At 47.5% G+C, this 24,531-nt stretch overlaps 1 protein-coding gene across 3 annotated transcripts in view; it reads right to left on the bottom strand.

Annotated features, from left to right (window-relative positions):
* LOC142251114 (cytochrome P450 2F2-like) overlaps window positions 1–19,089 on the bottom strand; it is a 53,179-nt gene extending 34,090 nt beyond the window's left edge. For 2 of the 3 annotated variants that reach the window (XM_075323631.1, XM_075323630.1), the window contains exons 1-2: window positions 18,986–19,089; window positions 2,670–2,847 (exon numbers count right to left, since the gene is read on the bottom strand). In XM_075323631.1, coding sequence (XP_075179746.1) covers window positions 2,670–2,846 — 177 coding nt within the window. In that variant the 5' untranslated portion in view covers window position 2,847; window positions 18,986–19,089. The remainder of the gene's footprint in view (window positions 1–2,669; window positions 2,848–18,985) is intronic. The other variant, XM_075323632.1, reaches the window with a different exon arrangement.
* Between the last annotated feature and the right edge of the window lie 5,442 nt (window positions 19,090–24,531).

Here is a 24,531-nt window from a genome sequence, read left to right on the forward strand (position 1 = left end):
AATCTCATGGCTTCTGCCCCTTAGGTTTCGGGTGTACCTGTAGCCAGTCCTCAGCCTCAGCAGGTGTAGTAAAAAACAGAGGCGACCCTTCATGCACTATGCGGAGCCGGGCAGGGTACAGCATAGAGTAGATGATGTTCCGCTCCCTTAATTTCTTCTTCACCTCCATGAAGTGGGCCCTCTGTTTCTGGAGGTCCACCGAAAAGTCCGGAAAGATCGAGAGCGCAGCATTATTGAACTTGAGTGGGCTCTTCTGTCGGGCCAGACGGAGTGCTGTATCTCTATCTCTGTAGTTGAGCATCCTTGCTAAAAAGGGACGTGGTGGCGCGCCTGGAATAGGAGGCCTCGTTGGAACTCTGTGCGCCCTCTCCACCGCAAATGTCGAGGAGAACTCATCTCCGAGATTACATTTCAGCCACTCCTCCAGGAATTGTTCCGGATGCTGACCTTCCGAGCGCTCTGGCAGTCCTATGATTCGTATATTGTTTCGACGCATGCGGTTCTCCAGATCGTCTGCTTTTTGGCGCCATGCATTTGCCGATCCGGCCATTGTTGTCATTTTTGTTTTGAGTGTTACAGTTTGATCCTCAAGTTCAGACACTCGCGTCTCGACTTCCGCTGTTCGGGCCCTCAGGGTTTGCATGTCCTGACGCAGGAGGGCCACCTCTGAATGTACCTGCTCAATCTTCCCTTTGAGGGAGCTGTTGCTTGTAGAAATTGCTTGTAGAAGCTGTTCATACACCTGCCTCAGGGTTAAATCATCTTTATCCTCTGACCCGTCATCCAATAGTGCCTGACCTTTTGGGGTGGCATTTCTCTTGGCTTTAGGGGCATCTGCCTGACCACCCCTTGCGAACTCCTTAAGTTTGTCAATAGCTCCACTTTGTTTAGGGGGACTCATATTGATACACTGGGGATTTGCTGATTCTGCACCCCTCTCTTATCGTGCCCCCGTGCGTCTGAATCTGTGCCTTTATAATGTATATTTAGTAATATGTCTGTCTCCACTTCCTCACCACGTCCAGAGAGCCGGAAAACAGCCACTTATATGGTGGATAATAAGAATGAAGGGAGTCCCAGGGCAGCACAGCACTCAGGGTGTATTTATCAGGATGATGCAGGCCTGCGCAGCGTGGGGACTTCAATATGTGTCACTTATTTGTTTTCATGTGTCAGGAAAAATCTGCAGGGCCCGTTTTTCAAGGCACACACTCCAGACCCTCCAGCACTCTATGGGTTAAAGTCTTCCACACTGCAGCCGGCCCCCCTAATGTGCTGCACACTGACTGCCAGTTACACAGCTAAGGGAGAATTAACTTCCCTGTGCTCACCGCTCCTGGGTCTTCACCTCTGGCCATAAATCTGTCACTCCTCTCTGCTCTCCGGAGTCATGCTCTGCTCACTGTGGAAATGCAGGCTGTGGGAAGATGGCTGCTGCTCCACTCTCTCCAGCCTCAGGAGATCCAGCAACGCCGTGCAGGAGTCAGAGAATAGCTCCAGTGGGAATCTGCAGCCTCCAGATGGTGTCTCCTGTCACAGCAGCAGGTCAGTGAGTAAATGGATCAGGTAACCAGGTGTAAATGGCCAGGATAAGATCAGGATTATAGGAGCTCTCTTCCCATGCGTCCTCTCTGGTCGGCTACATCGCCCCGCCCACAATATGTTTATCAAGTTCTGCCTTACAGCTGATTTCCTTCAAGAAAAAAAAGAAAACTTAAAAAAGACCTCTCACCAGATTAAAAGTGACTAGTTTTTGTTCTTATTTTATTCCTGCATCTCCCCTGAGAATTTAGGAGTTTTTTTCTTCAAAATCTCCTGCACAGCCCCAAAGATATGGAACTTTTTTCAGTGCTACTTCTAATATTGTTTATAAGGGAGCATGGCTCTCAAGGTAATTATGCAGACATGTCCCCAGAGAGTTCTATTAGCACTGCCCTCTTGGTAAAGACCAACTTTTTTGGTTGTGGATGCAACTTGTTTTCAGTGGGAAGGAGACAAGACACTGGATGATATTTACAGTAGCAGCATATCTCCCAGACTACAGAAGGATTAGTCTAATTGAAATCCAACATGTCTAAGTCTTGTTTTCTTCAGGACCCACCCACCTCTCCCTCAATTTGGAAGTGATGGCACATCACTTTTTTTGTGTATAACACACTTTATCAAGTTCTGACTTATGGCTGATTTCCTTCAAGTAAAAAATTAAACTTAAAAAAAAGTGACCAGTTTTTGTTCCTATTTTATTCCGGCATCTCCCCTGTGAATGTAGTTTGTTTTTTTCTTTAAAATCTCCTACCCAGCCCCAGAGATATGGAACTTTTTTAGTTCAGTTTTGTTATGCTCTTTACCAAGGGAGTGTGACTCACAGGATAATTATGCAGACATGCCCCCAGAGATCCCTGTTAGCACCGCCCTCTTGGAACAAAAGACCACTATAAAAATTAGCATTTAATAAAAAGACCCATATTATTGGAACCATAGGTGGATTTTTAAAAAATTAATAATGCAATGCTCAGGTGTGTAATGGGAATAAAATATCAAAAACTGTTCACTTTTCAGAGGTTCTATTTAAGCAGCATCTAAATATACGTTTTGTCATCATTATTTTTGTATCCACTAATTTACTTTAGGAATCTGTGTGCTTTCAATTTGTTTCCAGCTTTACTCACATCCAGAAGAGACTTTACGATATCGTTGAAGTTGATTAAGTGAAGCGTACCAATGATGGGAAGAGGAGTCGGTCCAGGAGGCAACTTGGACTTCCCCAACAATAACTTGACATAATTAGCCATCATGCTGGTTATGAGAATCACCAAGAGGACGATAACCAGTGAGTAGAAATCCATCCTATGAAGAGAGGTTCATATGGAGATTTATTTTTTTAAAGGCTCCTTATAATTTCTCAACATACAGAGTAATCTAAAGAGATATCAAGGAGCTCCAGTTGCAGTGAATTTAATTTCCATGTATCTACAATCGGGGGTGCACTTAAAGTTAGGGAACTTCTTTGTGCTGGTTAAAACTACTTTGGTGCTTGTTTGCAAGATCTACTTGATATTTTTCTCATGATTATTGTGAAACGTTCTACACCTTTTTGTAGGACCTGTGGATTGATCTTATAAAAATCTGTTATGCTAGGTACGAGGATTTACCAAGCAAACCGTGAAAAAGAAGGGAAACCTTGTGTCACGATTCCTGGCTAAGCTTACCATTGGGCCCTGGCTTCCCTCACCACCCTAGATAGGTTCCGCACCTATGCGCTGAGCAGAATACCTGATCCTGAAGTAGGTTCTAGGTAGGGAGCAGATGGGATGAGCAGTTAGTCAACCCCCACTAAGCACTAAAGAAGACACAGGGGTAACAAACAGGGGAAAGTTTACAAACAACTTATCTCCAGATGACTCAGGGAAAGGAACTGCAACAACCACAAAGATTCTCCAGATGTATGCAAGCCGACTGCTTGCAATGAAGACTTGTTAAGGGTATAAGAGCTATCATCAGCATCGAGTAACAGGAAGTGAAGGTATATAAAAACACCAAGGGAAGTGCTGATGAAAAGCACCTGAAAGGCTGAGTAACTCCACAGGGTCATAAAGGGAAAGGGACGAAAACCAAGCAGATATAATAGAAGGTCAGGGAGCATATTACACAGCCAAATGCAGTGACCTTCTATAGCCAGACATCACAGGACTGTGTCACCCGTGGCAAAATCTGATCAGCTTCTACCAATGCGCTGTATAATTTAGTGCTGTGGTACTTATGCCCTTGACTGCCCTCCTTCTGTTGTTGACAGATGGTAATGAAAATATTGTGACCGTGTTCACGCTGCAGAGTCTGACACGTCACACTATGGTTCCCCTGGTGGTTTTGAGTTGCACAGTCAGACTCAGGTGTTGAACAGTCGTATGATTATTAGTGATCAGTCTAGCATGAATTTCTGTTAGCCTGTGGATTGCTGCTAGGGGCACAGGTTACAGGAGACCTATCACAGTCTTCTCCACCTTGTAAAAGATGGTGGAGCCTGTTCCCCCATGCTGATTATAGCTTCATTTGCAATACTGGTCCTTGGGGTTTGGTGATCTTGTTCTGGTGATCTCCTGTACATTAATCGGTGTGTTGTGGAAATATTCTTGTTGTCTGTTTACTTCCTCCCTGATTCTTTATTTCCTCCTGTGCTCATATTGTCTTATCTTTGTGTGTATGTATACAGTTAGTTTGAGTTTTGGTCTATTTGTGTAGCATAAGCCAAACCTGCCCTGGCCCTCACTGGGGGTGAGGGAAAGAGGGTATAGACCAGGACTATTCAGGAGTTAGGGTTAGGAAGGCAGCCCAAACATTGTCACCATTAGAGATATCTTTGCAAACAAGGACAACTAGAGTCATCCTAGCCTGAGGGCCAGCTTAGGTGCCCTTGTTCCAAGTTAGTCACTCCCCGCGACACCAGGTTCCCTCTGCCCTCCAACCTAGCAGCATTGTAACCTGTATGCCCAAATTCCCTGCCCAACCATTCCTGTATAAAACGCTTTTCACTAATATGGATGTTACAAAAAAATTTGCTTTCCCTATGCTAATTTCGCCTGTGACTAGTCGTAGGGATGCAGTTTCCCCAGACTAGTTGGCTCTTTTTCCATGTCATCACGCCCTTGTGGGTGTGATAACAATTTCCACCAGCCGGCGTCACCACCAGCTCCTGAAAATCTCGCAGCTCATTTCCACCATGTCAGTGCCCTTCAGTTGCAGGGTGGACACTTCCCATCTTAATTAGGCAAGCTGTGCAGGACCTGATGGCTCACGTAGACATGTTTTGAACTTTTAGTCATGTGTAGTGTGCCTAGTAAAGCCAGGAAGCCTACACCCAGCTTCAAAGCCACATTGACGATGTAGAAATGAGCCATGCACAAGATTTCCAGGAGCTGGTGGTGATGTTGGCTAGTGAAAAATCATGTTATTTCGCCCACAGGGATGTTATCACACAGAAAGAAGGTCAACTAGTCTGGGGAAACAACATCCCTGTAGCTAGTCACAACTTGCAAGCCTAATTAGTATAGGGAATGCGAGGTTAATAAGTAGATTTTTTAATCATTCATATTAGTGAATAGCATTATACAGGGATGGTTAGGCAGGGAATTTGGGCATACAGCCATGAACGCTGCTGGGTTGGAGGACATAGGGGTCGTAACAGAGCCCCTTTAAGGAAAAATAAAAACATGCAGAATAAAAAAAATGAATAGAAGGATTTCAGAGAGCCCCTATTTACTACAGGGTCCTGATAATGAGGTCTCCAGAAGTACGAGGGGCTGCTGATAAGTCTTTGGCTTTGTGATTTTTTTTTTGTTTCTATGGTAACGAATGTTACATCACATAAGGCTTTTAGGTGTCTAATATATGTTTTCAAATTTTGTGTTTATTGCTTATGGCAACAGTGTTCTACGTACGCGGGAAAACAAAATGGCGGAGTCTAATGCGATATTCACAGCAACTGAGATCAGAGGAGTGGTAAAATTCTTGTTTCTGCAAGGAAAGTCCGCGAAGGATATTCATGGTGATATGTTGCAGACATTAGGGGATCAATACCCTTCATATTTCACAGTTAAGAACTGGGTTGCCAAATTTAAAACGGGCCACTTCAGCACCAATGATGAGGAACATCCTGGACGACCGAGAGTGGTTGTTGTTCCGGAGATTGTTGATGCTGTGCACAACCTCATACTGGAGAATCCACGAATTTCAGCTAAAGCAATAGCAGACATCATGGGGATTTCCTGTGAACATGTTTGTGTTATTATCCAGGAACATTCGGACATGAGGAAACTATCTGCAAAGTGGTTCCCCAAATGTTTGACAACAGATCAGAGAAGTATGTGAGTGAGAACTTCTCGGTCCATTTGTCAGTGTTTCCGGACTGATTAGAACTTCCTGGATCGACTGTCACTATGGAGGAGACCTGGATTTATTTGTATGACCCTGAAAACAACGAGCAGTCAAAAGAGTGGAGGGCACAGTGGTTCTCCTCGTCCAAAGAAGTTCAGGGTGCAAAAAATCAGCCACTAAGGTGATGGCGTCTGTGTTCTGGGATAAGGAGGGCATGCTGCTAGTGGACTGCCTTCAAAAGGGTTCCACCATCAATGCAAGATATTACACTGAACTTTTGGACCAATTGAAGCCAGCTCTGAAGGCCAAAAGGTGCAGCAAGCTGTCCAAAGGAATCTTGTTCCTGCAAGACGCCTCCGTTCACGCTGCACAAGCGACCACGGCAAAACTGGCAGAGCCGGGATTCCAGCTGGTTGACCACCCACCTTAGTCACCAGATCTAGCTCCCACCGACTATCATCTGTTTCCAACCCTGAAGAAAAACCTCAAGGGTACCAAATTTCACACCATTTCTGATGCCATTGCTGCTACAGATGCCTGGTTTGAGGCACAACCGAACTCCTATTTGCTAGGCTTACAGAACTTGGAATACCGATGTAAGATGTGTGTTGTCATCAGTGAAGAGTATGTGGAATAAATGTAAAGTTTCATCATCCTATCTCGTTTCTTTCTAGGTAAAGCCAAAGACTTATCAGCAACCCCTCGTACACATAAATCAACCAGTGTTATTTAGCATTGTGTAGTGGTTTAGGTTAGTATTTATTTGAAGTGATGAATTGCATGGATATTGCAGTAGTAAGAATAAGAAGGGTGAATTGCCCAAAATCAAGCAGCAAAGTATCCTGGTCCAGGGATATATTAAAATACCCACAACAAAAGATTGCAGCCCTCCAACTTCATCCAAGGTGTTTTATTCACCAGACATGCAATGTTTTAACCTCACTGGTACTTATAGAATGGTAGAGTTTGAAGGGACCTCAAGGGCCATCGGGTCCAACCCCCTGTGAGTGCAGGCTTTTCTAAATCATCCCAGATATATGTTTATCCAGTTTCTGCTTGAAGATTTCCATTGATGGAGAGCTCACCACTTCCCGTGGTAACCTTTTCCCCTCCCTGACTGCCCTGTCAGAAAGTTTTTCCTAAAGTCTAATCTGAATCTCCTTCCTTTTAGTTTCATCCCATTGCTTCTTGTACTTCTGTGATGCCCCTGGACAATCAGGTCATCACAGGCTACTGCACAAACGGTTGGCCCCGCCCATCGAGGAGTTAACAGTCCTGGAGGCGGGAAAAGGGATCAGATCAGTTTTATCGTTGAGGGAAGTGGTAGTAGAGGAGCTGACTGACCGTGTCCGAGTACGTGGCCCGGGCACCTAAGAGCAAGGTTGGCAGACGGTGGTGACTGTCTGCAGGCGAGGTCGATTGATGCACAACCGTAAGGACCGGGGTCGGGCGGTGGCCCGCCGGTACCGGATCGGGGAGCGAAGAAACGCCAGCACCACTCGGCAGGGCCTACGGACCCCGACCAGGCTTGGAGTCGCCGTTAAACCGGTCAAATCCGTCAGCGACGGGAACCTCCGGGGTTCCCCAGCAGCAAAGACTCGACTGAAGGCAACCGCTCAACCGTGAAGGGAAATACAGCTACCGCCACAGCTAGAGTTCCCAGGGCCAGAGCCTGCGGGCAAAAGGGGCTCCTCCGGCAACACACCTCTGGGGAGCGGGCTACCGGTGGGAAGCCTTCGGGGCTGACAACACATCAAAGGTGCAGGGAGAGACAGTCACCGCCATCCTACCGGGAGTGACCACCGCAGCCGCCTGTGGGACCCGCCCATCCAGCCGGTTGTTTCACCAGAGACTCCGTGTACGTTACTGGCTGAGTGAGTACCACTGTGCCGCCTGGCACCGCGCTGCCCCCGCGACCCTGCACCTCCCCAACTCCCGCCATCCACCTTCCAGTCCACATTACCGGGCTCCGGGACCACCAAATCCCCCTACCCACAGAGGGGAGAGAAACATCTCAGCTGCTCCCTGTCATCGCTCCCGCGATCCCCGTCCAGAGCAGCGGTGGTGTCCCATTATCACCACAAACCGTGGGTGGCGTCACGGACTACATTCCCAAACCAAACCACCCCTTTCACTCACGGGCGAGGAGCGCCGCTCGAGTCCCCGCATCCGGCCCACCGCTCAAGCCACCAAGCAGCAGCCGGACCCGAGCCGCAAGCACGGTCGAGCAGCGCACCCCCCGCCCGCGACATATAAACACTGCACCACACCCACCAGGCACACCAGTGGACGGCTTGAGTGGAATAGAGTCGCCCACCTGGGGGGGCATGGAGGGGAGGTGGGTAGTTTAGTCAGTAAGAGAGTAGTCAGTGAGGGAGTGAGAGGAGGTTGGGAGTGGTGACTTCCAAGAGAAGCTGTCTAGTTTGCAGACGGTGGTCTGGACCTGGAGGAGTCGGACCCCCGGTCGCAGGGGATTGCGGCTAGGTGCCTGGACCTGTCAAGGAGGATGGTAAGCAGCCTGGCACTGTCACCGGTCCGGGACCAAAGGTCGGGAAGAAGCTTCAGGCAACCCGGCAATTAACCTGAGGAGAACGGAGCCTTTATGATCTGTTCCCACCCGCTCCAGAATCGGAGCACAAGCGCAACGAGGGGGATAGGGCCTTCCAAACTAACGGTCCAAGAAAATCCTAAGCGCGAGCCCTGAGAGCAGGCTCCCACACTTAGCCACAGTGGGGAGCGGGGCCCGTCAAGTTTCAGACTACTGGGCCACTACGTTGAAGTTAAACTTAGTGCTAGAAGGCAGGTCACTGATCACCAGGCAACACTGTAGGGGACGGGACCCGGATGAGCTCCCCTCAAGCGGCAGCGATACCCCAAGATTTGGTTTACCCGGTTGTCAGCATCTGCTTATTGACTGAGTGAGTACCTGAGTGATCCCTGCACCCTACGGCATTCCACCGAGTCCCGGGGCCTTCCCCTATCCATGGAGGGCAACGACACCTTGCTGCCCCACTCCATCACCCCGGGTACTCCCATGGGCAGCGGCGGCATCCCTTCATTACCGTACACCACAGGTGGCGTCACGAACTATACCTCCCCTGTAAATAACTTCCCCCCTTTTACGTTTAGAAGTGGCCCCAAGCCCCTGGGTCCAGAGACCCTCGAGCCACAAGTCATCACATGGATCCGAGCAGTTCGATCCGCTGCAGGGGCGGCGCACTTCCTTGTGCTCATGAGAATAGCGAAGTTCCCTCTATACTGTGACCACCTTTCAGATATTTGTAGACCACTATTAAGTCTCCTCTCAGCCTTCTCTTTTTCAAACTAAACATTCCTAGTTCTTTTAGCCTTTCATCATATGACATGGTTTGCAGACCTTCTACCATTTTGGTTGCGCTTCTCTGGACTTGCTCCAATATATCAATGTCTTTCTTGAATTGGGGCGCCCAGAACTGTACACAGTATTCCAGGTGGGGTTTGACCAGGGCAGGGTACAGGGGAATAATTACCTCTCTTGATCTAGTGTGGCGCCCCTGACCTGGTCAGGCACCACTGAGTACTGCACCCATGCTGGGGACAGTACAACACAGGTAATCCAGAAGGCTGACCGAGGTGTGACTACACAGGCGCATAGTGATCAGGTCTCACACATGTACCTTTGAGAGGACCCCTGGGGATCCCAGGAGGGGGCGAAGCCTCCACCTCCACCCGAGGGGTGGAGGGGGCGAAGCCTCCATCTCCACTCGAGGGGTGTGGTAGAGAGCCTGGTTGCTAGGTGGCGTAGGCAGGCACAAAAGGGAAAAGAGGAAGGAGGAGGAGAAGGCAGTCTGAAGCAGAGTGTGGAGGAGTGAGGAGCATGGAAGTGGAGCTCAGACAGGAGCAGCAGTGCAGGTCCCACGAGTGAGCCGGTTTAGTGCGCAGCTCAGGAAGAGCAGAAGCAGACCCTGGAGCTGTGGCAGTCTAACAGCGTCCGCGCAGTGACTACCGACGGGGGAGAACGGTCACCTAGTAGTGCTACCCGAAATCCACACACAGCTAAAGAGAGAGCAACGGAGTGGGAAGTAAGGAGACTGCCAGGGAGTTACCAGGCCCAAACGGGTAGCAGGTCCCAGTGCAGGGATAGATTCACCTTTCCTTTGCCAAACCTGCTTGAGGGGGCACTTCACACCCCCAAGACCACACTACAGAGTCCGCAGCCACATAGCCACAGTTAGGGCCCATAGTTCACAGGAGGCAAGCTGCCGGAGTGTCCTGGTCCAGGCTACAAGCAAACGGGCCAAAACGAAGGGGAGAGAGGCACCAGCAACTTCCCTGGGTGACCCCCATAGGGACTAAAAGTCGGGGTTACCCCAAAACGTAAAGGGCTAAGGAAGGCGAGTCGGTAGCCACCCTCATCAGTCAGCCTGAAGGATACCTGGTTCCAGCCTGGTTCATCCCAGCTACGCCCGGGTTACTCACCCTGCCACCTTCCGTGAGTAAAACCCCTGAAAGACATTCTGCTTGTGTTGAGTTATTCTGCGCCTTGTGGTTCTACACACCTACACAGGGCCCTGGGGCTTGCCTCACTCTCAGGAGGCTATCACAACTGACTGCACCCACCATCAGCCCCAGGCCTCCCTTAATCTGCAGTGGCGGTACCCACTGACCGCAATTCTGAGAGTGGCGTCACGACAATCCTAAAAGAAGATCTCCTACCTGTGACAAGATCCAGCTGCGTGGAGTCCCTGAAGGTAATGCACCGACACAACACTGGTGGGGCTTCACACTAGATTCAATGCTTGTCTTGATACATTCCAGAATTTTGTTGACCTTTTAAGCTGCTGCTCCGCATTGTTGGTTCATGTTGAATCTGGGATCCACTATTATGCCCCAGTCCTTTTCCCTGGTGATATCACCTAGCTCTATTCCTCCCATACTATATACCATATTTTTCGGACTATAAGACGCACTTTCCCCCCACCCCCAATGTTGGGGGAAAGTGGGAGGTGCTTCTTATGGTCTGACTGTGGCTGCGGGGAATGAGGGTTCTGCGGTGGAGCGGGTCATCGGGGGCATGAGCAGTCTGTAGCAGCCTGCCGTGACCACGTGGGCCCACTCATTTCATATGCACGCCCATCCTCCCGCCCATCATCTCTCAGCGCTAAAGCCGGCGGTGACAGGTGGGCGGGGTGATGGGTGGGGGAAGCGCGTATAATTAACAGTCAGCCCGCATGATCACCCCTGGCAGCTACAGCCTGGACTGATCATGTGTGGCTGTATTCACTGCTCCCCACGCGGGGTGCAGTGAATCAGTGTACTCACCCATCACCGTGTGTGGAGCCGTCACTGTTGTCTGCAGCATCGTGATGTCTTCCTGTCTGTGCTGGTCAGCTGATCTGTGTAGAGAGCGGTGAGCACAGCGATGACGTCATCGCTGTGCGTGCCGCTAGTGTCCACACAGATGATCTGACCGGCACAGACAGGAAGACATCGCGATGCTGCAGACAACAGTGACTGCTCCACACAGCGGCGCTGCAGCTGAGACAGAGAGGAAGATGATCGGTGCTGCAGGGAGTGAGGTAAGGAGAGTATAAACGTTTATTTATTTTTTCTGTGCCACAGGATACAGGCCATATACCAGGATGGGGGTATATTATGGGCAGGATGGATGGGGGTATATTATGAGCAGGATGGATGGGGGTATATTATGAGTAGAGATGAGCAAAACGGTCCCGATTCGGCTCGAGTTCGGTTCGCCGAACGGAGGTCTCGTTCGAGTTCGGTTCGTCGAACGTTTGACGAACCGAACTCGAACTGCATAGGAAACAGTGGCAGGCAATCACAAACACATAAAAACACCTAGAAAACACCCTCAAAAGGTGTCCAAAAGGTGACAAACAACTCACAACACAACACAAAACACATGGGAAAGTGACAAGGACATATACTCATGCGAAAACAAAAGAGCTGGACAAGGAAAAAGAGGAGGACACACAGATATATGAGTATATGCAAGGAAACGTCGATGCCATTACTGTGCAACTTGAGCCCTGCTCATTTTAGGCTTCCAATCTGGATAAATTGCCTGAGCTTGCCACGTACGCCTTGGGGATATTGTCGTGTCCTGCTGCCAGCGTTCTCTCGGAACCTGTCTTCAGTGCTGCTGGGGGTCTGCTGGCAGATAAGCACACGTGTCTGTCCACTGACAATGTGGACATGGCTCTCAGAGGACTTTTCTTCCCCTGGGTCAGCCAGGGGAGGCGAAAGGCACGCGTATTTTTGAGAGTGCTTCATGCAAAGCATCTTTTTCATTTTGAAAAGGGGGGTCAACTGATGCCAGTCAAGTGGGGTGTGTGTGGCCCAATTAGTGGAAACGAGGGAGACTCTGGTTGGAGTCCCCTCGCTGTGTTTGTAAAAGAACCAAGATGAACAAGTCATGGCTCTCAGAGGACTTTTCTTCCCCTGGGTCAGCCAGGGGAGGCGAAAGGCACGCGTATTTTTGAGAGTGCTTCATGCAAAGCATCTTTTTCTTTTTCAAAAGGGGGGTCAACTGATGCCAGTCAAGTGGGGTGTGTGTGGCCCAATTAGTGGCAACAAGGGAGACTGTGGTTGGAGTCCCCTCGCTGTGTTTGTAAAAGAACCAAGATGAACAAGTCATGGCTCTCAGAGGACTTTTCTTCCCCTGGGTCAGCCAGGGGACGGGAAAGGCACGCGTATTTTTGAGAGTGCTTCATGCAAAGCATCTTTTTTCTTTTTCAAAAGGGGGGTCAACTGATGCCAGTCAAGTGGGGTGTGTGTGCCCCAATTAGTGGAAACGAGGGAGACTGTGGTTGGAGTCCGCTCGCTGTGTTTTACATGATTTTCGAAGGGCATGACATGCCTAAGAGGTTGAGTTTCATCTTCTGCAACTTGTTGGCAACAGAAAGGCTGCCTTCACACCCTTTTGAGACCGAGGATTTTCGAGACCTTATGCCAATTGCAGTGCCCCAAGAGCCGATGGCCAGTCGTCACTCCTTCTCCAAGAAAGGCGTGCCCGCGCTACCACAGAAGGTCGCACACAACCTCACCGATTCCTTGAGAAACTCTGTGTGACAGGGTGCATTTTACCACAGATACTTGGACCAGTAAGCATGGACAGGGGAGTTACATGTTGCTGACTGGGCACTGGGCAACTATGGTGAGAGATGGAGAAGGGTTTGCTGTACAAGTCTTGCCGTCCCCACGACTTGTGTGTCAATCCTTCCTCTGTATGTACAAGTTCCTCCACTGCTTCTGCCTCCTCAACCTCGTGTGGGTCCTCCACCTCGGCCCAAACCCTGTGTGGTCAGGCCACCCTTCCTTGTAACTGCGCCCAAGGAATCCCACACACCTCCTTACTATGCTGGCAGCACAGCTCAACAGCATGATGCGGTTGACTCTTTACTTAGAAATGTCTGGGAAATGTGAGTCACACGCTGAGGAGTTGTGGACGGTAAGCTCTGGAGAGTGAGACCGAGTTTCATCAATGGTTGTCTCCACTCAACCAGCAGCCAGGGAAAGTCGGGTGCAACAATGATGCAAACCAGTCTGCGACCCTTCTTCAGGGCAATGTGACACACGTGCCTTGTATGGCTCACGTGTTGAACCTGGTTGTCCAGCAATTTTTAAAACACTATCCCGGCCTACATGGCCTTCTGCAGAGGGCACGGTGTAATGCCTGCCTGGATCGACACACTCAGATGGGCTGTAAAGGATAGGCTAGAGGCAAGCCACTCACCAAGCTGGACACCCAGAACCCTGAAACCCTTTAACTCATATACAGTGATTTGGAATTACACAGGGCCCAAGTTGATCAATACCTGTGGAAGGCTGCAGTTCCAGAGAAAAGTAGTCATGCAGGGTCAAAAACATTAATTGAGGAAGAGGAACAGAATGGGATGGCCAGGACTTAATCAGAAAACAAGCAGAGGTGAAATGCGGATCGGCCAACGAGGTACATAAACAGCAAGCAGGAAAAGTAGTCAGGTAACAAGCACACAAAATCATAAAACTGAACTGGGGGTAAAAGTAGAGCTATGTCTGGCAGTGGTCTGCAGACAGGATGGGCATAAAAAAGGGTGTGGTGTCTTCCCATTGGTTGTAGCTGAATGATGGTACTTCATCTGTGAGATACAGAACCACAGGCTGAATGTAGGTGGTGGGTATCTGTCAAGGTAACGCAACCCAGTGGGTGACCATAACCTGCGTCCACCTGCGCCGCTGTCATCGACTCCTTTCCCATAATCAGCACTATGAACGAAAGGAACACGTTGTCACCTGGCGACCGGAGTACAAATTGATTGAGTGGACTACGTTGGTGACTTAACAGCCGCATGCAGCAATGATGCAAACCTGTCTGCGGCCCTTCGGCAGGGCAAAATGACACACGTGCCTTGTATGGCTCACGTGTTGAATCTGATTCTCCAGCAATTTTTAAAATACCATCCCGGCCTACATGGCCTTGTGCAGCGGGCACGCTGCTATGTGCTCACTTTCATCCTTCGCACCCAGCAGCTCAACAACTTTCATCGCTCCTGAAGTCTTAGGGTCTGGCGGTTAAACGCCGGAAATGCGATGTTCCGACACGCAGGAATTGGAATCTGCACGTGTTGCAGCGTTTGTGGCAGCACCGCAGAGCCCTGCTGAAATACAGTCTGACGTATACCCTGGGCTAACTTGATCCAGAGGTGGTGCAGATCACCCTGCTGGAGTGGTGTCAGATCAAGGACCTATGCACCCTTCTACACAGTTTACAAATGTCGACGAAGATGTTTAGCACTGGCAATGTCATTCTCAGCGTGACAATTCTGGTCATCTACAAGATGGAGCACACTGTAAGCATTATTCGGAGTCAGGTGTTGGTCCAAGAGGAAGGGGAGGAAGTACAGGAGGAGTCATATGCAGAAGGGATAATAAGATGTACCAGGTCCAGACGGTGAGCGGCACCTAGGCGGCAGTCATGGTGGGGGAGAGGGATTAACAAGGGCGCATAGTATCAGCAAAAAGTGTTGAGGAAGGTGCAGGAGCCCATGAAGAAATGGAGGACGAACTGGCGATGGGCATGGAATACTCAGCAGATGAGTGAGAGCTTGCTCACATTTCGGTTGTGCGAGGTTGGGGGGAGAGGGCAGGGGAAGGAGGCACGATTCTCACCTCTCTGCCACCAACACACCAAGGACTTGGTCCTCCTGGATGCACAAGAGACATGAGCGCCTTCTTGCTGCACTACCTACAACATGACCCTCGGATTGTACGAATTCGAAGTAATGCTAACTACTGGGTTGCCACACTGTTAGATCCCTGGTACAAGACAAAATTTGGCGAAATAATTCCTGCCATAGAAAGGGACGCATGTATACAGGAGTATCTGCAGAAGGTGGTACGGATTGTTAGATCTGCTTTTCCAGTAAACACCAGTGCTGCACAGAGTGAATCTCAACACTTTGTCATGGATAGGAGGAAATGGTCTTTTACTTGTCCACATCGGAGGGACCGAGGGATGGCTGCTGTGCTGAGATGGCGTTGAGTACGGTGTCCCTGCAGAGTTGCACTTTTGGTCATATACAAAATGAGTTGAAAAAGGACAGATGCTGGTGGAAAGGGGAACAGGTGTGTTGGAAAGGGGAAAAAAGTTTTGGTCCGTGGGTTTGGTGGTTAAGCAAAAGTAACATTTGATGAAGAAACACCATCTGTTACGGTGGGACTGGCAGATTTGGATAAGGTGGTATATACTATGTTACCGCTATATAACGAAAATTAATAAGAAAAGAAAGAGAAAGGTATATATCCCCATCAGCAGTCAGTGTCCTCCTTTTCCATCTGGGAGCACGGTGAGGTTGGCAACTGGAAGGTTAGGTGGAGGATACAGATCTGTGTGGCTATGAAACTAATAGTTGCCTGAACCGAGTTAGACGCCACTCGGATCTTGAGACTGGGAGCCCTGTTAACGTCACAGGGTCCACACGCCCACCCAGCCCAGGAACTCCCTGTTAACATCACAGGGGCCATTCAGTACGCTGACCGTGTGCATTGGGGCCACACCTGTGGACAGCAGGCGCATCAGCAGCAGCAGGCCTGTTAATGCCACTGGGCTGCACAAGCAGGACTGGTAGGACAGGAGCTGGTCTTAACCGTTCTGCGTTACCAACTGTGGTGGCGGCCTGCATCGACGCCCTATTCCTGCCTACCTCTGGCCTAAAGCCGCAATGGGTTCAACACATGGAGGTGTGCTCTTTCGGAGCATAATAGAAGACTGCGCACCTCCTTGTTGGCTCCAGCCCGTTTTATAACCTGGGTCCGCCCCAAACCAGGGTGGACCACAATGCACCTCCTGGAGACAAAAGCAGAGTGACACGTCATGAGTGGCATAACTAGCGTCCTATTTGGAACCGCAATTTCAATGATGACCTCATGGCTGTCATGACCCAAACACCTCACCAGTCATCGTCTGACCATCAATAATGAGGTGACAAGTCATAGGGGCGGGCCGCTGCAAGCCATTTGGGAGTGGCCTGGCCACATCGTCAGGACACCTGATGCCCTGTGGTCTATATGGGCCCCCCACATCAGGGGCAGGGCCAAAGAGTTCATTACCGGACCTAGTCTCTGATGCAGTAAGTGCCTGAGCATGCTCAGTAGCATGAAATACAGTCTCTGAAAAAAGACTATCAGCTTTAGCATGGTGTCTAGGCACAAAACAGGACTTAGACCCGGCACGGAATGCAAGTACCTGTGCAAAGAGGCTTTTCGCACTAAGTGTGGGAGCATGCGCTGTATCCCGAAATGAAGACTTAGCCTCAGGAATGGCACAGTCAGGCTGAGCATACTCACTAGGCGAAACACTGTAGTTAAGCTGCGGCTGGGGTAAATCGGCACACGCATGCGCACTAGCTGCCTCTCCACACTTACACGTGGAGGAGAAATTGCTCTTCGGGTGTGGACTTGGAGATGCTGTCTATGAACAGAAGGAAAAGCTAAAGGAAGCCTCACTTTCTATCCCTCCGAATTATCAAATGCAGCAAGGAATTCCCTGAGTTTGCTATAAAATTAGCGTAGCAAAATGTGCATGAGGGTGTCATGCAGAGGTGCTGCAAATAGATTTGCACCAGTGGGACACTAATGGAAGTCCAACAGTCACTTCTTGTATGCCACTAAATGGCAGCATTTTTTGCTATCATTATAGCTTATTAAAAACAGGGCAGGAGGGTGTCATGCAGAGGTGCTGTAGATAGCTTGGCACCTGTGGGACACTAATGGAAGTCCAACAGCCACGTTTATGATGCCACTAAGTTCACTCAGTGTTTGTTAGTATAATGGCTTAGTAACAATGAGTTGGAGTGTGCAAAGGCCAGGAGGGTACAGTGGCAGGGTTGTGGGTCTCTGGGTAGAGGAAAGGAAGCCTGCCTTTCTATCCCTCCTAATGGGGAAATGCAGCGAGGAAATCCCTGACCTTAGCTACACAGACGCTGTCATCTTGTGTAGCTGTTAAACTCTGTTTTCACGGACCTGTCACCTATGGCTCTGACCCTGCCGGTATGAGCCCTTAAAAAAGGACTGATTGAAAGTTCTATCCCTATTCTGTACAGCGCTGTGTATAGAGTGTACACAGCAGTATCGGAGATAGGAGCTGCGCCAGCGGTGACTGACACCAAGGACGCAGAAGGCAGATAATGGCGTGCTGGAGGAAAATGTCCGTTTTTATAATGCAGGGACATGTGACATGGACATCCTATCACACATGCCGTTGCTTCTCTGGCTAAAAGTCCACTTAGCTGTGTGTGTGTCTGGGATTGGCTGACATGCTGGCCCGCCCCACTACACGCGCGCACTTAGGGAAGGAAGACAAGGAAAAAAAAAAATGGCGATCGCCATTATCCATACAGCAGTGATCTGAATGCGCTGTTCCCGCACACTATACACTGAAATTTCATAATAGTGTGAGTCACAGAGTGACTTACACTATTACAGCGGAAAGCCAGCTAGTAATTAGCTGGCTCGTCTTTTTGCTGTTAGAACCGTTCTCGAACGTATCTAGAACTATCGAGCTTTAGCAAAAAGCTCGAGTTCTAGTTCGATCTAGAACAGCCCCCAAAATCACTCGAGCCGCGAACTGGAGAACCTCGAACCGCGCTCAACTCTAATTATGAGTAGGATGGATGGGGGTATATTATGAGTAGGATGGATGGGGGTATATTATGAGCAGGATGGATGGGGGTATATTATGAGCAGGATGGATGGGGGTATATTATGAGCAGGATGGATGGGGGTATATTATGAGCAGGATGGATGGGGGTATATTATGAGCAGGATGGATGGGGGTATATTATGAGCAGGATGGATGGGGGTATATTATGAGCAGGATGGATGGGGGTATATTATGAGCAGGATGGATGGGGGTATATTATGAGCAGGATGGATGGGGGTATATGAGCAGGATGGATAGGGGTATATGAGCAGGATGGATGGGGGTATATGAGCAGGATGGATGGGGGTATATGAGCAGGATCATATACAAGGCAGGAGAATCGTTACCAGAATGGGGTACCTTAGTAGAGAATTTGGGGACATTACCCCCATAACAGTGTCAGCAGCAGATCCTCGCCCCATAACAGTGTGTCATGACCACATTTTTTGGTTAAAATTTTAAATTTTCCTATTTTCCTCCTCTAAAATCAGGGTGCGTCTTATGGTCAGGTGCATCTTATAGTCCGAAAAATACGGTATGCTTTTTGCATTTATTATACCCAGATGTAGGACTTTGCATTTGTCCCTGTTAAAAACTTGTTGATCTTGGCTGAAGTTTGAGAGCTATAATCTTTTTTATTAATATGGCTAAGTCCTGTATGTCCTATTTAGAAAGAGAAATGTTTGGATATTGCAAGTTATTGGGCACTAAAGGGTAACAGTTGATTGCGTTATTGAGAAAAATGTAAATAAAATTACAAAAATGGCGTCCTACATTTTGCCCATGGCCTCATTTTCTGTAAAGTTATACATGAACATACCCAACATAAATAATAATAAACAAAACAAAAGAATTAGGACTACATGATATCATAATAAATCCTAATCATTAGAAGTAACACAAGCAATTAACAGAGAAATGCAGGACACTTACTTTAGACTTCGGCGTGTGAATTCTGCCTCCTTTCTTTGCGCACTTTTCCCTGAGCGCACAGTAGATAACTTAAAATGATCTTCAGCTCATGGAGTCAGTCGTATGTGCTGGGAGGCAGAACATTAAGAAATATAAATTCCTCCAAATAAGCAAGTCATTTCACAATATCTCGTCCGCACCTCTCCCGGAGGGTGGATTTTGAGGATCATCAGACCGATCCCTCCAAAATTAAAGGAAATTTGGCATCAGTAAATGAGCTTTTGTTCAAATCAAGTTTTATGTAACAAGGATTTAAAAAATTAAAAAAAAAAAAAAATTGAAAAAAGGTTTCAGTTTTCCATATTACTATCAGTTTTTAAAAGAAAAAAAAAAATCACATCTTTTCATCTTCACTTTGGCTACTGGGCCTTAAAATAAAGTCACATTTCCTGCTCCGTACAAAAGACTCTTTAGCCATTTCTGGTTATTACCATTGCAGACAAAATTAAAAACATTTTTTGGAGTTTTAACAGCATTAATATGAAAACAGAAAATTCCTTTTATATTCAATACTACCAATAAAAAAGTTGACAGTTATAAATACAGTGGAACCTTGGTTTAAGAGTAACTTGGTTTGAGAGCGTTTTGCAAGACAAGCAAAGCTTTTTACAAATTTGTAACTTGGTTTAAGAGCAATGCTTTGCAAGAAGAGCAAATACTCACCGCACACACTTCCGGGTCCATCCTTTCACCACGATCTGACCCACTCTGGAGGTAACTTTCTGTACTGTATACAGTATACCATTATACAGTACAGTATATACTATATAACATGTCTATCAGTTTGCATTTGTGTATATAGTATTGTGCTTTCTTTCTGCTAATCAGTGCAGCACATTGATTATACTGTACCTCCCGCACACCAACAATTCTATTGTAAACTAAAGTGCAGTTTAATTTGTTTTATATGCTTTTTACTGTACAGTATTTTGTATTAGTGACTGTAATAATTTTATATCAATATAGTACATTATATTACTGTAATAAGTTTGTATAAATACAGCAAATATTTTTGGGTTGTGAAACAAATTGTCTCTTTCAATTATTTCCTATGGGAAAATTCACTTTGATATAAGAGTAACTTGGTTTAAGAGCAAACCCCCGAAACCAATTGTGCTCGTAATCCAAGGTTCCACTGTATAAAATGTTATCATTAAACAATAGAATTTAAGTATAATCAGCTTGATTATATATTAGATTGAATATAGGTTTTCATATAAACCAAACAATTCTGTGCATACTAGAGGAATGTAAAGACGAAAGGAGGGCGGAACGAGAAGTAATAAGAAAGCAAGAAAATTGTGGTGGGGGAAAACAAAAAAACAGAACCACAATGTATTGAAAACACTTCACAGGAGATCACACTTACCACAACCTATTTGAAATATTACCGTTTTGTTCGGACTACAAGATGCCTTTTTTTCCCCAAAACAATTTTGGAGGAAAGTGGGGGCTGCGTTCTTATAGTCGGGATGTACCTGGCTGTAGCTCTAAGGAGGAGTGGGTCACAAAAGGAAAGAGTCGCCTTTGGAGCTAACAGTCTGCCCGCTATTAAAGAAAATGAATATTCACTGCTCCCCACCTCCATAAATCCCACCCTCCTCTTAGGAGCACATATGATCACCCAGCTGCCAGCTTACTGCAGCGGCTGAGCAATCATGTGTGTCGGCTATTAAAGGAATGAATAGTCACTGCTCCCCACACCCATAATCCCGGGCATGGGAAACACTGGGCACGCATGGCATTCCATGACTAAGACCTCCACAGGTCGAAACGCGTAGGAATTTGCTCCTCTGTCTCATTTGCCTCCATATTTTTGTTCTGTATTGATGGAAGATTTTAATTAATAAATAAAGAAATTGATTTTAAGTCGATTTTCTCCTGGAGTTGCTGGAAAATTCTTCTTTTTCTCCACGCATGGCATTGACATCATGCGCTGAGCCACTTACACCCTGAAGTAAGTTGCCAGCATCAGAAGAGGACGCCATGCACCGGGGAAGCATATGGAAGGTGAGAAGAATTATTTATTTTTTTATGAGTGATAGGAGGCAAACCACAATGCGACCATGATAGAGATCATACATACCAGGAAGGGAGTCATAGAAACCAGGATGGGGATCAAATATACCAGGATGAGGAACATATATACACATATATACCAGAAAGGGCCCAGGATGGGGAACATATATATTCGGATGGGTCCAGGAAGAGGGCCATATATACCAGGATGGGGACATATATACCAGGGTGAGAGTCATATATACTAAGATGGGCCCAGGATGAGGATCATATATACCAAGATGAGACAAGGATGGGGAACATATATACTAGGATCAGAGTCATATATACTAGGATGGGCCCAAAATGGGGATCATATATATCAGGATGGGACAAGGATGGGGAACATACAGTACAGACCAAAGTTTGGACACACTTTCTCATTCAAAGAGTTTTCTTTATTTTCATGCCTCTGAAAATTGTAGATTCACATTGAAGGCATCAAAACTATGAATTAACACATGTGGAATGAAATACTTAACAAAAAAGTGTGAAACAACTGAAAATATGTCTTATATTCTAGGTTCTTCAAAGTAGCCACCTTTTGCTTTGATTACTACTTTGCACACTCTTGGCATTCTCTTGATGAGCTTCAAGAGGTAGAGGGAGCCTTTCTCTCCACAGTTCCTGACATTGGTTTCTAAACCATTTAAATATTTCTGTCCTTCATAAACTCACCAAATAGTATGTATCTAATTATATGTTTATGGTGGCAACTTTTGCAATGTAAGTGTCAGGCATTTCAAGAAGTTGTCCAGTTACCAAAACTGATTTTTTTTTTCTGATAAATCTTGCTAATATGTGCCCCTCAACACATCTATTATGTTTTTTCAGCAAAATTACCTTTTATTGTGCACTAGCAGCACATGCTCATTGCTGGCTCCAGCTCTGATGGGGTTAATCTCTCCTCTGACTTCCTGTTTTCAGTTCCTACAAGTCCCAGAATTCTTTGTGGCTCTAGGGCAGTGTCTAGCTTATCTAACACACCCATTGTGTCTAATACACCCACTCTGCTCTCCGACCAAACCCTCCTCCCTGCCTCTTCCCAGTGGATGTGCACTGAGAGCAATCACACAGAGACAGCAGCAGCTCTACACAGCCAGGGGAAGAAAGTGTGTGTGCGCGTATATACAGTGTATGTGTATGTGTGCGCGTATATACAGTGTGTGTGTGTATATACAGTGTGTGTGTGTATATACAGTGTGCGTGCATATATACAGTGTGTGTGTGAGTGTGTATGTGTATGTCAAACTCACCTGTCTGCAGGGTCCCGGTGCCATGCCTGCTTCCAGCCCCTGTCTCGGTCCCACCGCTCTGGCTGTGTGCAGTCTCCCCGGGGCACGTACGAAGCTTGCAGGACCTGGCGGTGGATCACCTGATGCAGTCACCTGACGCATCAGCTGATCGATTCTCGTGGTGTCGCCGGCTTTTTCGCGCCCGGCCGGCTATCAGCTGATCCTGCCGTCAGGGGACTTCATCAGCTGATTACCGGCAACTCCTGCAGTGATGCGCCAGGATCAGACTCCGCTGCAGGAGCTGCCGGTAATCAGCACAGACGTGAGTATTTATTTATTTATTTTTTTTTTCTACTGATGCATCAGCTGATTGTATAATCGGCTTTTATACAATCAGCTACTGTGTCATGTGATTCACATCCTTTAACCTGACACATCATCTGATCGCTTTGCCTTCCAGCAAACCGATCAGATGATATTGGATCCGGATTGGACGGCGCGAGACCCTAACCCAGGATTACTGCGGAGGGGGGTTTATTTCAATAAGATGGAGTCACTAATTGTGTTGTGTTTTATTTCTAATAAAAATATTTTTCTGGGTGTTGTGTTTTTTTTTTTTATCATTACTAGAAATTCATGGTGGCCATGTCTAATATTGGCGTGACACCATGAATTTCGGGCTTAGGGCTAGCTGATAATATACAGCTAGCCCTAACTCCATTATTACCCAGCTAGCCACCCGGCATCAGGGCAGCTGGAAGAGTTGGATACAGCGCCAGAAGATGGCGCTTCTATGAAAGCGCCATTTTCTGGGGTGGCTGCGGACTGCAATTCGCAGTGGGGGTGCCCAGAAAGCTTGGGCACCCTTCACTGTGGATTCCAATCCCCAGCTGCCTAGTAGTACCCGGCTGACACCAAAATTAGGCGAAGCTCATGTCATTTTTTTTTTAAATTATTTCATGAAATTCATGAAATAATTAAAAAAAAAGGGCTTCTCTATATTTTTGGTTCCCAGCCGGGTACAAATAGGCAGTTGGGGGTTGGGGGCAGCCCGTACCTGCCTGCTGTACCCGGCTAGCATACAAAAATATGGCGAAGCCCATGTCATTTTTTTTTTCTTTTTGGGTAAAAAACTGCATACAGTCCTGGATGGAGGATGCTGAGCCTTGTAGTTCTGCAGCTGCTGTCTGCTCTCCTGCATACACTAGTGAATGGAGGATGCTGAGCTTTGTAGTTCTGCAGCTGCTGTCTGCTCTCCTGCATACACTAGTGAATGGAGGATGCTGAGCCTTGTAGTTCTGCAGCTGCTGTCTTGCTCTCCTGCATACAATGAACATTTTGAATAAGGAAATGACATCAGACCTTTTTTTTTTTCATCAACAATCTTTAATGGCATTGTGCACTGATTAAAAACGCAGTGAGCAAAAACGCAGCAAAAAAACGCACCAAATCGCGGCAAAAACGTGACATGCAGCACCGCAGGTGACAGAGCAGAGCAAGTTGGTGACATGCTCTGCTCTGACACAGTGTGCTGCATGTCACTGTATCCACTCTGGGACTTGTTGTGCAGGTGACCGGATGATACATGTCACTACCTTGCTCCACTCTGACTTCTGCTACATTGTTCCAACTGTATACACTCTCACCTGAACAAGTCTCAGAGTGGGGCAGTTAGTGACATGTAGCATCCGGGTCACCTGCACAACAAGTCCCAGAGTGGTGAAGATAGTGACATGCTCAGCCACATGTGTCAGAGCAGAGCATGTCACTGTCTCCACTCTGGGACTTGTTGTGCAGGTGACCGGATGATACATGTCACTAACTGCCCCACTCTGTGATTTCTGCTGCATAGTACCAACTGTACACACTCTCACCTGCACAACAAGTCCCATAGTGGAGACAGTTAGTGACATGTAGCATCGGTCACCTGCACAACAAGTACCAGAGTGGAGAAAGATAGTGACATGCAGCACACTATGTGTCAGAGCAGAGCATGTCACTGTCTCCACTCCGCTGACCTCACAGCCCGTACACGCTGCGATGGATGCAGGGGGACACAGAACAAGTAATCGGCCGACACTGGAGTCATCTGATTACTTGGGATGAATGAGAAGTAAAATGCTCTGGTGCTCGATGGGCAAAGCCCATGCCGATTTTTTTAAAAAAAAAATTCATTAAAAAATAAAAAAAACAAAAAAACAAAACAATCACATT

This window comes from Anomaloglossus baeobatrachus, chromosome 9 (assembly GCF_048569485.1).
Source record: "Anomaloglossus baeobatrachus isolate aAnoBae1 chromosome 9, aAnoBae1.hap1, whole genome shotgun sequence".
Lineage (NCBI taxonomy): Eukaryota > Metazoa > Chordata > Amphibia > Anura > Aromobatidae > Anomaloglossus > Anomaloglossus baeobatrachus.